The sequence below is a fragment of the Crocuta crocuta genome, unplaced genomic scaffold (assembly GCF_008692635.1).
Source record: "Crocuta crocuta isolate KB4526 unplaced genomic scaffold, BGI_CrCroc_1.0 scaffold463, whole genome shotgun sequence".
Classification (NCBI taxonomy): domain Eukaryota; kingdom Metazoa; phylum Chordata; class Mammalia; order Carnivora; family Hyaenidae; genus Crocuta; species Crocuta crocuta.
Window position 1 is genome coordinate 1,243,752 of NW_027527929.1, and position 17,703 is coordinate 1,261,454.

The 17,703-nt window shown below is 38.8% G+C and overlaps 1 protein-coding gene across 5 annotated transcripts in view; it reads left to right on the plus strand.

Annotated features, from left to right (window-relative positions):
• Positions 1 to 17,703, plus strand: part of PBRM1 (polybromo 1) — a 111,883-nt gene that overhangs the window by 74,387 nt on the left and 19,793 nt on the right. For all 5 annotated transcript variants that reach the window (XM_077749765.1, XM_077749739.1, XM_077749734.1 and 2 more), the window contains 5 exons: positions 1,853 to 2,038; positions 3,155 to 3,312; positions 4,195 to 4,458; positions 9,297 to 9,442; positions 11,778 to 11,935. In XM_077749765.1, coding sequence (XP_077605891.1) covers positions 1,853 to 2,038; positions 3,155 to 3,312; positions 4,195 to 4,458; positions 9,297 to 9,442; positions 11,778 to 11,935 — 912 coding nt within the window. The remainder of the gene's footprint in view (positions 1 to 1,852; positions 2,039 to 3,154; positions 3,313 to 4,194; positions 4,459 to 9,296; positions 9,443 to 11,777; positions 11,936 to 17,703) is intronic.

Consider the following 17,703-nt stretch of genomic DNA (forward strand, 5'->3'; position numbering starts at 1 on the left):
ACAAAGGAGAAAGATAACCAAAGATCAGCCCAGGAGGCCAGAATCCACATAATTGCAGAACATAGTTCTCCTAAGCTTCCTGTCACTGTGTAGCAAGGATCCCCTTTCCAGTAACATTGTCTTCATTTCCATCAGAGCCTTCTACTGCCAAGTCTTTAATGTCCATTTCTCTACCATAGGCTATGCAAGGCAACCAAGGCCTTTGCTCTGCTCAAAATTCTCCCAGTTTCTGCTACTGCCCAATTCCAAACTTGCTTCCATATTTTGTAGGTATTTGTTGCAGTAACACCCTGCTGCTGGGTATCAAAATCTTATCGAAATATTATCAGCTTTATGAACTCAAATGCTTCAGATCTTATTAAAATCATTTAAATTAGTGTATATAGGTGAGGCTCTGGGTATGACCCATCCTGGGACACAGTTCCTCTCACTCGGTGGACCTGTGAAACCAAAAACAAGTCCTTTGCTCCTACAATACAATGATGGGACATACATATAATAATAATTAAGAGACATTCCATTGAGAAAGGGAGAAATGGATGGGAAAGGGTCTTCAATTCCAAGCAATCTTGAAATCCAGCTAGGCAGAGTCATTAGGTTCCAAGGCCTAGAAATAGTCCTCTGTGGCTCAGGACTCTGCCCTCTAAATCTTTCTTTTTCATATTTGAAGTTGAGTTTTTTTATCATCCTGTTTCATGTCTCTAGAATTTGGGGGCTTTTGTGCTCTCTCTGTCCTTTTCCATACAGTTGACCGTGTTCTTGATGGTATATAGTCTTAAGTACCTTGTGAATTTCTTGTATATGTTACAGGGATTCATTTGACTAATCGAATACTAGATAACATTTCTCACTAATACTGGCAAAACTTTTAAAAAATTAGAAATGTTGGAGCACGAGAATGGAGAAACTGACCCTTGTAGCCACACAGTGAGGGACTTAAATTGGTACAGAATTTTGGGAGTTGGTTTAGAATAGGCATTTCAAAAACAATTAAAATGCTTCTTTCTAGCTGTTGCATTTATAGAAAATTATCGTAAGTAAGTAATCAAAAATTATGGGCACAGCTTTATCTTCAAAANTATGGGAGCCGTTAAAAATATTATTTAGGGGCGCCTGGGTGGCTCAGTCGGTTGAGTGTCTGACTGCAGCTCAGGTCATGCATGGTCTCACAGCTTATGAGTTCAAGCCCCTTGTTGGGCTCTGTGCTGACAGCTCAGAGTCTAGAGCCTGCTTCATATTCTGTGTCTCCCTCTCTCTCTCTGCCCCTCTCATGCTCATGCTCTGTCTCTCTCTCTCAAAAATAAATAAACATTAAAAAATTTAATATTAACAAAAATACGTCTTATTGAAAAGCATTAATCTCAGGGGAACAGTAGAGTTCTATCTTTAGTAGAGACATGTATAGTTCATGTTATATTGCATAATATGCATATTCCATATCTTCTCAGTTCTAAGATTCCATTAATGGTGACATACACATATAGTAACTTAGGGAAAAATTCTTCAGAGGCATTAAGATGGAGAGGAAGTACATATGAGATTATTTCCAGGAATACATGTTTTATAGATCACCTATTTTCTTCTTTATACTTTTCTGCATTATCCAGAATGACTATCTTGAGCATTTATTATTAAGGCGGTTATTTTTAGTCTGTAGATCCTTTGTTTATTTATGTATCCACTTAAATTAATGACTATTGTAATTCAAAAAGGCACTTTTGAATACCTCTTCTTGGGAATATGGACCTTGAAGGTCTAGAAAAGAATGAAATGTATTAGTATGTGTTGTTTGAATCCTACATCTGATTCTACCATGCTTTTAACTGGAACCTTTTTCTCTTTTTCACCGAAGAAGCTGAAAAGAGTGAAGACTCCTCAGGCACTGCAGGCCTCTCAGGCTTACACCGCACGTACAGTCAGGACTGCAGCTTTAAGAACAGCATGTACCATGTTGGAGATTACGTCTATGTGGAGCCTGCAGAGGCCAGCCTGCAACCACACATAGTCTGTATTGAGAGACTTTGGGAAGATTCTGCTGGTAAGTTAGTTTTAAATCAAAGGACAGATTGGTGACATGTGACTCATGTTTACTCTTCCTTGGTTCTCAGGGAAGAAAATTGTAACTCAGGCAATAGTTGTTATGTAGTATATCAGTAAATATGAGTAAGCACCCACTATATGTAAAACATGGGATTTAGCACCCTTGGGCTGGTGAGTGGTACAGTTGAGTCAAAAGAAATGCAACTTCTTGAAGGGAGGTTAAGATTCATTCACTCCACTGGTGTTTATTAAAAACACACAGTAAGCCAAACTCTGTAGAATGTCAGAGACTCGCATGAACTAAAGCCTCACATTTGGCTCGTGACAAAACCACTATGGTATAAATCACAAATGAAAAAGAAATAATTATAGAGTGACATGTGCCTTGGCTTAGAAATTGATTTCAGAAAGGTGTCCTAGAACAGTTGCCTTTAACTTAAGACCCAGAGAACAAATAAAAGTGAATGAAGCCTGGAGCGCCTGGGTGGCTCAGTCGGTTAAGTGTCCGACTTCAGCTCAGGTCATGATCTCACGGTTTGTGGGTTTGAGCCCCGTGTCGGGCTGTGTGCCGACAGCTCAGAGCCTGGAGCCTGCTTCAGATTCTGTGTCTCCCTCTCTCTCTGACCCTCCCCTGCTCACACTGTCTCTCTCTCTCTCAGAAATAAATAAAACATTTAAAAAAAAAACAAGAGTGAACGAAGCCAGAAGCAGGCAGCAATATGATCCGGGCAGTCCAGCTCCCTCAGCTTCCCCTCATGAAGTACCTTTGTATCCCTTGTCCTGAGCGCTACCTGCGTCCTGTAGCGTGCCGTGTCCTCCTCAGAGCAGGCAGCGCTGGGCGTCCTGACTCTGGCAGAGCGGGCCAGCTGTCTCGTCACCCTCCTCAGCCTCTGTATTGCACCTCTTTTCATATGACGGAGGGGAGTAGCATTTTTGGGGCCTCATTATACTTCATTTTAAAGTATCGTTTCTTCTAAGATAATTATTTTTAGGAACTGTGGCCTAAAAAGCACATTGTTGGGTTCAGGCCATGGGAGAATAGATGGAAAATTTGCTCATTTTGCAAAGAATGTGTGATTTCTGTTAATGGTAATTCTCTCTTTTTGTTTTTGAGGTGAAAAATGGTTGTATGGCTGTTGGTTTTATCGGCCAAATGAAACATTTCATCTGGCTACACGAAAATTTCTAGAAAAAGAAGTTTTTAAGAGTGACTATTACAATAAAGTTCCCGTTAGTAAAATTCTAGGCAAATGTGTGGTCATGTTTGTCAAGGTAAGAAACTCATTAGTCCCCAAAGTAGAGATCATTCTGTGAAAATAAAATTTACAAACACAGAAAATTGGTATTTACAAATTAGGAGTTCTGTTTTAAACCATTTGAATTTTTTTAACTGAATGTGTATGGCTCTCTGTAAAAGATTTGGGAAGAAATTAATCTGATCATGATGATGGAAGACCATTGCTGCCTGCACTATATAGCTGAATGCAGCTAGCTTAAGGGGTTTTGTTTTATACTGCAAGGCTAACTTTTAAGGATGACATTTTTTGAAACATAATGTTCTGAAAACTGTCAGTATGCTTTTTAGGTAATAAAGTATACTTTTTGGTTTTTTTTGTTTTTTTTTTTTCCAGAATTGAATACAGAAATTTATTTACACAATTGATTTTTTTTTTTTACAAATAGTTTATTGTCAAATTAGTTTCCTGAGGAACCTCCACACTGCTTTCCAGAGGGGCTGTACCAGTTTACATTCCCACCAACAGTGTAGGAGGGTGCCCGTTTCTCCACATCCTCGCCAGCATCTAGAGTTCTCTGATTTGCTCATTTTAGCCTAAAGTATACTTTTTGTGTATCTATCTGATACAGGCACATTGAGCCCTGCCCCAAAGCTTTCAGGAACATTATAGCTATATTATGAAATGCTAATATATTTTCACAAGGGCTGTTGGTAAGCTAAATAAGCTAAAGGGTGTATTATAAGGCCATTTTGTAGCAAGGAGTTGCTCCTACATCTCTAGCCATTTACTATTTGTGGTTAACTGTCAGAAAGTTTAGCTTTTTTTTGTTTGCTTGATTGATGTGTGGTTTGGGTTTTTTTGGTTAACTGGTTTTCAGAAAATTCACCTAACTAATTAATTTTATTGTATCTCCCAGGAATACTTTAAATTATGCCCAGAAAACTTTCGAGATGAAGATGTTTTTGTCTGTGAATCACGATATTCTGCCAAAACCAAATCTTTTAAGAAAATTAAACTGTGGACCATGCCCATCAGCTCAGTTAGGTTTGTCCCTCGGGATGTGCCCTTGCCTGTGGTCCGAGTGGCCTCTGTGTTTGCAAATGCAGATAAAGGGGATGATGAGAAGAACACAGACAACTCAGAGGATAGTCGAACTGAAGACAATTTTAACTTGGAAAAGGTATGTAGTTAAAAGCCACACAGGGGGCGCCTGGGTGGCTTAGTCGGTTAAGCGTCCGACTTTGCTTAGGTCATGATCTCGCGGTTCATGGGTTCGAGCCCCGCGTCGGGCTCTGTGCTGACTGCCAGCTCAGAGCCTGGAGCCTATTTCAGAGTGTGTATCTCCCTCTCTCTCTGACCCTCCCCTGCTCACGCTGTCTCTCTCTCTCTCTCTCTCTCCCCTAGAAATAAAATTTTTTAAAAAATTTTAAAAAAAAAGCCACACAGAAAAGAATTTTACATTTCAGAATACCTATTTCAGAAAATGAATAAAGCATTCAAAATCAGAATTAGAAAAAGAGCAACAACATAAAACCTTAGGTAAACAGAAAGAAGGGAACTATAAAAGAGGGACAGAAATTAATACGTAGAAAAGAACAGTAGACCTGAAAAGTAAATCCACGGGCCCCTGAAAAGTAGAGCATGAGACTCTTGATCTCAGGGTCATGAGTTTAAGTCCCCCACTGGGTGTGGAGCCTACTTAAAAAAGATTAAATAGGAGCACCTGGGTCAGTTGACTCTTCATTTCAGCTCCAGTCATGGTCCCAGGGTCATGGGATTGAGCCCTCTGTCAGGCTCCACACTGAGCATGGAGCCTGCTTGAGATTCTCTCTCCCCGCTCTCCTGCTGAATTATGTGCATGGATGCACACATGTGCTCTCTCCCTCTCTCTCCCAAATAATATAGAAAGAAGTAAATCCAAGTGCCAATCATTTGACAAGTCCAGTGTGATAAACTACCAACTATCCTAATAAAAAAAAAGGGAATTAAGCTCAGACATACAAATGTGGAAGAAATTTAAAGACTTACACATTTTTGTTAATAAATTGAAATCCTGAGTAAAATGAATAATTTCCTAGGACAATATAAATCACTAAAGTAGAGTCAGGAAGAGATGTAACACGTAAGTGGACAACAACAAGAAGAAATTTTTTTTAATGTCTTGAGAGCTAATCACAGAGTACTCAGATCAAATAATTCTGTAGGTGAGTTCTTTTAACCCTTTAAGAGACCTATAATTATGGTTTAAATTATTTTAGAGCATTGAGAACAAAGAAAACTTCCCAGTTTATTTTACAAAGCCAGAATAATCTTGACTTCAAAACCTGACAAAAACAGAAAAGCTATAGTTCAGTCTAACTTATGAATATTAATGCAAAAAACACTTGGAGAAAATATATTTTTATAATTGAAATCAAATTAGTTATTTAAGAATAATACGACCAAGTAGGTGGAAGTTCATTCTAGAAATGCAAGGATTGGTCAAAATTAGGAAAATTCAGTAAAACATTTCATTACATTAATAGATTAAGGAGAATTTATTTGATAAAGTACAGTAACTCTTCATTTATTTAAGTCTTTAGATGGATATTTCCTCAAAATGGTTTTTGAAAATTATATTTGTTTCTCACACCTAAACCTGCTTGCTCTCCTGTTACCTATATTTTTCTGAAAGTAGCCAATGCAGACAAACAAAAATAGTAAAAATATTGACAATAAAGAGGCAAAACTTTTTTTGCAGATAATAGGGGAGAAATTAACTGAAATTTTGAAAACCAAGAATTCAATAAATAGGAATTTCAAAATCCATATACGAGTCACTAGCTTTCCGATATAATTCACAAGACTCTTGAAAGTAAGATGAAAATGTTGAATACACTTTAGCAGCTGTTAGGAAAGTCATGTAGAAGAAAATATCTAATTCACCTTAACAACAAAGATACATTAAGAAATAATCTTGAGGGGCGATACTGGGTGGCTCAGTTGTGTGTCTGACTCTTGATTTCGGCTCAGGTCAAGATCTCATGGTTTGTGAATTTAAGCCCCATCTTGAGCTCTGTGCTGACAGTCTGGAGCCTGTTTGGGATTCTCTCTCTCCCCCTCCCCACTCATTTTCTGTCTCTCTTTCTAAATAAACAAACAAATATTAAAAAGAAAAAAAAAAAAAGAAACAACCTTAAAAGGAATGGATGGAATCTATAGGAAGAGAAACAGTCTACGCAAGGACATGAAAGACTTGTTTTTGGAACCTGACAGAATTATACTGGCATTTTTATGAAAGGATAAACATGTTAGTCACCAGGAAAAGAAGGGGGGAAAGTAACCAAAGTGCTTTGCCCTGCCAGATAGTTTATTTTATAAAACTACATTTTTAAAAAATTGAGATAATAGCTCAGGACCAGTCAGTGGAAGGAATAGACTTTCTATAATTAAAATCTAGAATATAAAGGTAGTATTATAAATCAGCAGGAGAGGATAGAATCAAATGATACTGGAAAAACTGGAAGTAGTNAAAATAAGAAAGAAAGAAACAAAGTACTAGTTGCTAACATAAACATATTTACTATTATTTATCTATATTCTTTTATTTATGTATATATTTATTTCTAAGCTTGGAATGGATCCTTTCTATACATGATATAAAACCAATATCTATAAAAGGGGGGTAAAGGTTATTTTATCAGTATACAATGGAAAATATTCATTAGTTTAATAAAAGTCTAAGGACTGCCATTCTTAACACAAAAAGCTCTTGGAAACCTAGGAAAAAAGCTACACTAGAAAAATAGACAAAGAACCAAATACATGATATATAAGAGGAAAGACAGTCAAAAAGGTAAGAAAATGTGTTGATCTAATAGTTTTTAAATGCCTGGCAGATTGGCAAGAGTTCTATTGACTGCTCATACTGGGCACACCTGGCGTGGGTGTGGGCAGCACCCTTCTCTCCCATCCATGACATTCCCTTTGACCCTACAGTTTGATGCCAGGGGATGTGTTCCAGCCCAGTGCTCAGATAGGCGTACTAAAGGGTCCTTTACAAGGAGTGACATCCATGTCACTTGTAAAACCAAAAACCCTTGACCAAACCCAAATGCCCATGAATAGGAATTGAGTAAGTCGTCATACATCCATAGCATGCTAACTGTACGGCCACTGAGAGCCGTGAGGGAGGTTTATATATGCCATGTGGAAATTTTTCCAAGTCCTGTGGTAGGAGGGTGTTCATGATTAACAGGTGGCAGAATGGGATGCGGTACCGTCATGACTCAAAACAAAGAAAAATATATTTTTACATACATGAATGAGAAAACGAAAACAGCATGAAACACTGCTGTATGCTAAACTAGGTGCTTATCTCTGGAGTTGGATCACAGAAGATTGTTTTTAAGTTTTACATGCTCTAATGTTGACTTTTGCCAGCAAATGTACTTCTTTTATATAATCAAAGATAACTGGAAAAAATTGAATTCTTAGTGTCATTTAAGGAAAAAAAAAAAAAAAGTCCATTTTAGGGTCCTGACAGTGTTACAAGAGAAAGGGAGCTTGGGAAAGAACATGATATTTTTTATACTTTACCAGTATGTCTGGGAATCGTAGAGACATTAATTGTGAAAGAATAAGAAATACCAAAGGAAGCCAGTGTGGGAATAACATAGATTTATTTTTCGTTTTCTTTTTTTAAATTAATTTTTTAAAAATTTACATCCAAGTTAAGCAGTTTTTTCTTAGAATTCATAAGTCCCCAGGCTCCTCTCTGTACACACATTTTTTTTTTCTTTTTCCTCATATCTTTATTTTAATTTTGCCTGGCCAAAACAGGTCATTCCTGGAACGTTTAAAAAGAATACCTTCAGCAGGTAGAGCGTGCAGCTCTCAATCTTGGGATTGAGTTCAAGCCCCACATTGGGCAGAAAGATTATTTAAAACAAAACAAAACAAAACTTCAGAACAGAGCCCATTCCTAAAAGAAAAAGTTATTCTTACTTTCAGGGGTTAGTTTATAGCTCCCATTCCTGCAGCTGCCCCTCAACCAGTGTGTGTGTGACCTTCTCTCATTCTTAAGGATTTTCCAGGAAGAGCATTTAGATAGCACATTTAAAGTTGTAAAGATAAAAACAAACTGGACCTTCTAAAGGAAATATTTTTGTTTGAAGTTTCAGATATTCTCAAGGAGATGCAGTAGAAACTTTGAGGGTTCTGGGGTTTCCTCAAGGGGCTTTTATATGTTTTGAAATTAATATGTTTAAAACACTTTGTGCTGTGACCACTATCTGCATCAAATCAGAACTTTTTTTTCCCTTTTTCTGCCAAAACTGTAAAACAATAATAATGAATGTTAAACTGCTTTTCATAAGTCAGGCATTGTTCTGTGTACTTAACATGGAGAATATTATTGAAGCTTCCTAACAACCCTATCTAATGGGCACACTGTCTTCACAGATAAGGAAACTAAGGCCTAAGAGGTGAAGTAATTTGCCAAATGTCACAGTAGCCAGTAGGTGACAGACCTTGTAATTTATTTAAAAATTGAGAGTATGTGTTTATGTCACAGAGGCTGTACTATTCCTTTTCATTCTAGAATAAATCAGAATGATAATTTTAAATCTATCACTGTTAATGTTAAGAAATAGAGAGCTCAGCACATGTGGTGAAGAGGAAGCTTATGCAGTCTTTGCTCCTTATCTTCCATAGCAGTGTATGAGTGAGTCTGCTCCCGCATGCTGCTAAGTGCTCTCCAGTGCTCTTATTGCACAGAGGGTTCGGGGGTAGGGGATAAAAGCATCTTGGAGTAACATTTTATGAAACGTAACTAGAAATTTAAAATAAATATAATATTTGATAAGACTTAGTTTGGTTTCGTTACCCTAATCCTTTAGTTTCTGATCTCCATCAAAACTTCTATTTATGGTTATTTTTTCCTTCTAAGTTAATGTGAAGTCAGCTTTCCTTTCTTACCTTCTCTGTCTGGGCCTTGATTGTGAGCTGCCTATCTTCAACCAGTTTCCTTTACCACAGGAGAAAGAAGATGTCCCTGTGGAAATGTCAAACGGTGAACCAGGTTGCCACTACTTTGAGCAGCTCCGTTACAATGACATGTGGCTGAAGGTTGGTGACTGTGTCTTCATCAAGTCCCACGGCCTGGTGCGCCCTCGCGTGGGCAGGTAAGTGTTACTGAAGCAGGGAAGATGCAGTTGGGTCAGAAAGATTTGGAGCACGTGGAAATTCATCACTCTTTAGGATGAAGACGCACGTCCATCATCACCCTCCCTGCCCCCCACAATCCTCTGACTTTCCCAGCTTCCTTGCACACACTTATTCGTCTCTAGCCATGCTTTTTTAAATTCTTCTTGTGAGCTCTTTTTCTCTTCTCCTACCATTTACTGAACTCTCAACCCAGAATCTCCCTGCCCACTTCACATGATGAATTCCTTTAGCTTAAATTTAACACTTCCTTAAGGAAGCTTTTTCTTTGTCCTCCAGACTGGATTAGGTCTCCCTGATTCTCAGAGCACATGTCATGTTATTTACTGTAGGGTTCCATACCAGACTGCAAATGCCCTGATAGTAGGGCCCCTGTCTTTTTGCTCACCTTTCTCTTCCCTGCTCCAAGCATATAGTTCTTGAAACATAGTAAGGGCTCAGATATTTGTTGAACAAGGGAATGGATGGAAGTGTGGTTGCATGGCCTAGAACAGCAGTGACGGGGTCAGGTACAGGATTGGACAGTAGAGGATAGTGGTTAAGAGTGGTGGTTGGTTCCAAGAGATCCTGTGCTGGTGGTAAGTCCCAGCCCTGCTAGCTTCATGTCCTTAGGCAAATGATTTACTTCCCTGAACTTCAGTTTCCTAATTCCATTTTTTCTTCACTCAGTAATCATTTATTACAAACCTACTATTTGCCAGACTCTGAGGGTACATTAATGAATAAAATAAATATTCTTAGTGCGAGAGATCTTTGTTCCAGTGAAAAGACAAACAGTAAACATCATGAATAAGTAAAATGTAAGGTACATTAGGTCATGAAAAAATAGAGTATGTAAGCACCCAGGAGTGCTGTGGTCAAAGTGAGGAGGTACAGAAGTTTAATGAGTGTGGTGTATATAGGCCTCACTGAGTTGATAGTTGAGTCAACACTTGAAGAAACTGAGGAAGTAATGTGAATATCCAGGAGGAAAGCTTTCCAGGAAGTGAGAACAGCCAGATAAAGACCTGAGGGAGAACCGTGCCTGGCCTGTTCAAATCAGGAGAGTTTGTTACAGGGAGAGTGAGCAGTGCATGGAGTTAGACAGGAGATGAGGGCCACGGCATACGTGCAACTCTTGTGGACCTCAGGGACCGCTGTAGGTACTTGGGCTTTTACTGAATTAAAAAGAGTACCATTGGATTTGTTTAAGTATCAGTGTGGCATCTAAATTAGTTCTTATCAGGATTGCTCTGCCTACTGGATGTTGAGAATAGACTTAGAAGGTCAAAGAAAAGCAAGGAGATCTGCTAGAAGGCTGGCTCTTGCAGTAATCCAGGCAACAAAATGATGGCGGCTCAGGCCAGTGGTCAGATCCTGTTTTAAAAGGTTGAGTTAATAGGATTCCTGATAAATGGGGTGTGGGGTCTGAGAGCGAGCGAGAAAGGGAAGAGTCAAGGGTGACTTCTGTGTATTGGCTTGAGGAACTGGAAGGGTGGCATTATCAGTAACCGAGATGAGGATATTGCTTCTTCTTAGGAACCACAAGACTTTGGAGACAATAACACCAAGTTGGTGGGGTGATTGTGAGGAATGATAATAGTACCTGGCACATAGCAGTCACGTGTGCATTTTTATTTTTTTCTAGGGAGATAGTATCTGGCTTTAGTCAGATTTTCAAAGGGTGAAGGGCTCTTATATCTTGGCACTCAAAAAGGCCATGAACCATTGCCTTACAGGAATATCTGCCATTCGTGTTAGCTGATCCCAAATATTGATGGCTTGCATGTGTATTCAGCTGACAAGTCCAATGACAGATGATTAGTTTTGTTTCATCTTGAGCATCTCAGGGAAAACACCTGGGAGCAATGCCTCAGTATTGTGTTAAAATTGTTTTCCCCATGAGTAGCCAAATGTTCATTTCTCTTTCTGAGTATTTTCTCCTGTGCTCAAAGAGGGCAAAATATCAAGGAAATTGTCTTCTTATCAAAACAGTCAATGAAACTTCTCTAAGATAGTAAATATCATTGGGATGCCTGGGTGACTCAGTGGGTTAAGCATCCTACTCTTTTCAGTTCAGGTCATGATCTCACAGTCATGAGATGGACCCCATGTCAGGCTCTGTACTGGATATGGAGCCTGCTTAAGAATTCTTGCTCCCTCTTCATCTGCTCCTCCCTGACTTGCACTCATTCTCTCTCAAATTTTTATTTTTTTAAAATAATAAATATCATTAAGTTTTTGGCTAACAGAATTTTTGGTAGATTAATCCTTCAAGAATGAAACCTAGTAATTCTACTTTATTTTTCTCCCAAGAATTGAAAAGGTATGGGTCCGAGATGGAGCTGCATATTTTTATGGTCCCATCTTTATTCACCCAGAAGAGACAGAACATGAGCCCACAAAAATGTTCTACAAAAAAGAAGTGTTTCTGAGTAATCTGGAAGAAACCTGCCCCATGACATGTATTCTGGGTAAGTACTTATTATACCTTTTCATTTAAACACATTGATTCTACAAGAGTTGACTGAATACTCCTTCTGTGTTAGGCACTGTTCTAGGTGCTAGGTATACAGCAATAAACAGACCAGAGTTAGTAAGTGAAATAAAATTAAATCTATAGAATATAAGGTAGTAGTGAGAGCTCTGAATGAGAATAGGCAGAGGAAGAGGGTAGAACATAATGTTGAGGGGAGGTCTTGTTTTAGGTAATGTGGTCACCAAAAGCATTTGAAGGCAGTCAGGGAGAAAACCACCCAAATTCAGGCATGCTTTTATTGTGCTTTGCTTTATTGCGCTTCACAGATGCTAGGTTTTTTACAAATTCAAGGTTTGTGGCAACCCTGTGTCAAGCGAGTCTGTTGGCGTCATTTTCCCAGCAGCATTTGCTCATTTCATGTTCCAGTGCCACATTTTGGTAACTCTCAACAGTATTTCAAACTTTATTGCTATTATATGTGAGATGCTGCAATCTTATGATAAAACTTTAATGGAGGAGGAGTTGCTTCTTACGGAAGAGCAAAGAATATGGTTTCTTGAGGCAGAATCTCCTGGTGAAGATGCTGTGAAGGTTGTTGAAATGATAACAAAGGATTTTGAATATCACATAAACTTAGCTGATGATACATCAGCAGGATTTGAGAAGATACTCCCAATTTTGAAAGAAGTTTGACTGTGGGTAAAATGATATCAAATAACATCACATGCTACTGAGAAATCATTTGTGAAAGGAAGAGTCCACTGATGTTGCAGCCTCCACTGTTGTCATATTTTAAGAAATTGCCACCACTACTCCAGCCTTCAGCAAGCATCATCCTGATCAATCAGCAACCATCCACATTGAGGCAAGACCCTCTACCCCCAAAAAGGTGGGGACACCTGGCTGGCTCAGTCAGTAGAGCATGCGACTCTTGATCTCGGGGTCATGAGTTTAAGCCCCATGTTGGGCATAAAGTTTATTAAAAAAAAAAAAAAAAAGATTTTTTTCCACACACTGAAAGCTCAGATGATGGTTAGCATGTTGTGGCAATAAAGTGGTTTTTAATTACAGTATGTATATTGTTTTTTTAGACTCAATGCTATTACACACCTAACACACTACAGTATAGTGTAAACATTACTTTTATATGCAGTGGGAAACCAGAAAATCATTTGAGTCACTTTATTGTGATATTTGCTTTATTGAGGTGATCTGGAACTGAACCTGCATTATCTCTGACGTATGCTTGTATCTGAGATTTTACTCCTTGTAGGCACAGCAAACACGAAATGCAAAGCCCTTAAGGCGGAGTAGCTGGGCATGGTTGAGACACAGTAAGAAAGCCAGGTGGCTGAGGCAGACTAGGAGGGTGTGGTAGGGAATGAGCCCCTTGAGGTGGCTGGAAATACAGTCACAGTAGGTCTACTAAGACAGTGCTCAGATAGGGTTTGGAGCAGATGGGAAGTCCTGTCAGGGTGTGAGCAGAGCAGCAGTGTGGGCCAGCATACGCATTGGAGGATTCCCTGCAGCTGCGGTGTGGGGTGTATGAAAGAATTAGGTAGGAATCAAGGGAAGGAGTTAAAAGACTTTTCTAGTTTCTTGGCTCTTAACCCTAGTAATGTTACTGTCCCTGATCCAGAAATGTGCAGGGCTCATGCTGAGGTTTCCATTCAGTCATCCTGAGTGTTCACACGCACTCTGCTTCTCAAACATAGTTCTATGCATCATGTACTGTCATTATTTTTCAGCTATTGCATTTCTTCTGGCCCAGAGTTAACACTACAGCTTACTTACAAACTGGCTACTCTTTCCATCTTTTGGAGTAGTTTTCCAAAATGTTACTAGACACAAGCTTTGTATTGATTACACATGGTTATGAAGAAGAAACCACCATGTTTACGACCAAGAAGAAATAAGTATTTTACACTTAGACTTTATTTGATCACTTTAATGATACCTAGATTGTTTTAATGGGTTTTTTTCAGAATTGGATATGGTAAAAATATCTGAATGGCTGATAGTTCAACACATTTTCCTCTTTCCAACCTGGGGAGGGGGAGGAATGGCGAGTAAAGTTATTCTAGTCCTTCTTAAGTTTCTGCAGTAGAGAAGATCCTCCTTTTAACTCGTGATCCAGAATAAAAAAGTGCCCTAGAGCCTTTCTCGCTGGTGTAAACCCAGCCAGAAGACTGAAAACTTAGCAAAGGTGAAACTAAAGTTTCCTTTGTTAGGGTAACCATACCATTTATTACTTTTTTTCCTAGTGGTTTTCTTAGTGGTGTTACACCGGGAATTACATCTTAAGTTTGTGGCAATCTAGTTTAGCTTCAATAGTATATTAAACTCTGCTCATCTACAGTGCCATCTCTCCCCCTTTGTGTTATTGTCAGGATGATATCTTTCTGCTGTGTGTGCCCATGGACATATATTTATAAATATTGCTATATACATTTGCCTTAACAATCATATAAGAGAAAAAAATAATTAGAAACTAAATATACAGTATTGACTTTTATATTTACATTTATAGTTATCTTTATTGGTAACTGTTATTTCTTTGTACGGCTTTACGTTATTTTCTGATGTCCTTTCATTTCAACCTGAAGGACTCTCTTTAATATTTCTTGTAGGGCAGGTCTACTAGCAACAAACTCCTTTGTCTTTTGTTTGTCTAGAAATGTCTTGAGTCTGCTTTCATTTTGGAAGGGTACTTAGGCTGTGTATACAGTTCTTTATTGACGGGGTTTTTTTCTTTCATGCCTTTCATCAACTTTGGGGAGTTTTTGGTCTTCACATTCTTTCTTCGCCTTTCTCTCCTCCCTCTGGGACTCCCATTATGCCTACATTGGTGTGCTTAATGGTGTGTCACCAGTCTCCTAGACTGTTCATGTTTCTTTATTCTTTTTTACTTTCTGTTCCCAACTGATCATTTCAGTTGGCCTGTCTTCAGGTTAACTGATTCTTCTGCCTGCTCAAATCCTCTGATGAATTTTCATTTCAGCTGTTGTACTTTGTAGCTCCAACATTTTTATTAAGCTTTACAGTTCCTGACTCATTCTTGATATTCTCTGTTTGGTAAGCCATCATTCTGATTCCTTTAGTTCTTTGCCCATGAGCTTTAGCTCTCTGAGCATATGTAAGACAGTTGATTTAAAGTCTTTGTCTTGTAGGTCCAATGTCTGGGATTTCTCTGGGATGGTTCCTGGTCATTTCTTTTTATTCTGTGAATGGGTCATACTTTTTTTTTCTTTCTTTTATTATTTTTTTTCCTTCTCTTTTTAGGGGGCAATTTGGCAATTTCTATCAAAATTTTTAATGTTTTTATTTATTTTTGAGAGATAGCGGGACAAAGTGCAAGCTGGGGAGGGGCAGAGAGAGCAAGACACAGAATCTGAAGCAGACTGCAGGCTCTGAGCTGTCAGCACAGGAGCCTGACGCAGGGCTCAAACTTGTGAACCACAAGATCATGACCTGGGCCAAAGTCGGCTACTCAACTGACTGAGCCATCCAGGTGCCATGGGCCATACTTTTTTGTTTCATTGCATAGCCTTATAACTTCTCATGAAAATTGGACATTTTGAATATCATAATGTGATTCCTCCGTAAATTAGCTTCTCCCTTTTGCTCAGGCTTATTGTTACTGCTTATTGTGGATCATAGTTGCTTATATGGTGACTTTTTAAACTAGTTTTTTAAATTATGTTTTCTTTTGTGTGTGGTCACTGATGTCTCTTTTAGTTTAGTGGTCAACTAGTGGTTTAACAGAGATTTTCTTAAATGCCTGGATCAAAACAAAAAATTCCTCAGTCTTTGCAGCTGGAGGCTGTGTCTGTGTTGGAGCATGCCTTCATCACTCAGCCTGGAAGTTTATGCCTTCATCTTGGCTTCCTGCTTGTGCAGGTCAGGGCCTGACAGTCAGCCAAAAGTGGGAGTTTCGGGCTTTCTCGGGTCCTTTCTGAGCTTGCACCCAGTGCTGTGGCATGTGCATGGCTTTTAGATCCCCCTAGATATGTGGAAGCTTTAAAAAAAAAAAAAAACTTATTCCCCAAAGCATCTTACTGCCCAGCTTTTTCTGCGAGGCTTTTTGACATTTCTGCTCTTTGCCCCAACTGATAACCTTTGCTCTGTCTGGCAGCATCTGGTTCATTCTCCTTCAGATCTTTCAACAGAAGTATGGTAGCCACTTCCCTGCCCTGAGAGCATTCTCAGTTAGGTGACATAGAGGCCAGACCTTTGTGCTAGTGCCTCAGGAAGCCACCCATGATGGTCAAAACAGATAACCATGGTTCTTTGAAAATAAGGACTGCTCTGCCCCCTCCAGCACCAGAAACTCACAGCAGGAGTGTGGGCTGTCCAGAGGGGGTGGGCAAGGATAAATTAAAATGCCACAAAGCTCTCCTGCTTTCAGTCACTTTTTTTCCCTTGATTAAACATTCGTGTAGTCGTTGTAAACACCTTTGTTGTTTGTTGTTTGGTTGTTTTGCAGAGTTCTAATAATGTTGATTCTGACAGTTTTTGTGGGCTTTTCTCCATGTTTCTGTGAGGGAATGGCCCTCGAATCTTCCTACTTCACTATTTTCACTGACATTATTTGGAGTAATTCCTTTTTATAGATGCCTAGTAGAATTTGTTGAGCTCTGTAGTTTATAAACCACATATCTAGGATCTCATTTATGTCTCACCATGACCCCATATGAAAGATGCTGTCATTCTCAGAAAAGTGAAGTTACTGTCCAATACATGGGCCAAAACCAAACCCATGTCTTTTCACTTCTATTTCTGTACTGGTGTTAGGAGCACATTTGAGAATGAAAAGAGGTGCTAGTATTATTAGGCAGGATACCAGGCAAGCAGTGAGATGTATGGTTACTTCATCTTGAGAAAAAACCCAAAAGGAAATGCATCTAGTGGTCACAAAATGGGATTTCAGCCCAGCTTGTGCATTTCTCATCTTCTGTCATATAGATCTGATGGGCAGATTTCATTCAGGAGACAGTTCTGTTCTGTTAACTGTTATACATAGGCTTTTTGTTCATTCCCTTCAGTAACTTAAATGGTAATCAAACAGCCACAGAGAAGTTGCTTTTAGGAATAAATATGGCCACACCTGACAGAAAGTGCCTCTGTTCTCAGGCACTTGGATCATAAAATTTCCAGGAACCTGGGTTTCTGAAACATGTCCATTCCTAATGTATTTGCTGGTTCTGTTTTCTTCGTAGTAGATTTTTTTTAATGCTGCATTAATTGAAAACTGTTCTTAATAAGGTAAGAAAAATAAAAGGTTTTTAAAGATTAGAAAGGAAAAATAAAAAGGATCAGGCTTAGCAAAGAGATTATTAGGTACATAAAAAATTGAAAAGGTATTTGGATAAACTATTAGAATTAATAAATGAGGGACACCTGGGTGGCTCAGTCAATTAAACATCTGACTCTTGCTTTTGGATCACGTCATGATTTGCTTAGGGTTCTCTCTCCCTTTCTGCCGCTCCCCCACTCGTGTACACTCTATCGCAAACATTTAGAATTAATAAATGAAGATATCAAGATTATCTATACCTTTATTTACCATCAATGAACAGAAAGTTGAAGTTTAAAAATATACATTTACATTAAATACCTAGGTATAAATCTTTAAAAGAGATGTATAAGACTAGTGTCGCCTAGGTGGCTCAATCGACTAAGTGTCCAGCTGGCTCAGGTCATGATCTTCATGGCTCGAGAGTTCGAGCCCCACGTTGGGCTCTGTGATGACAGCTCGGATAA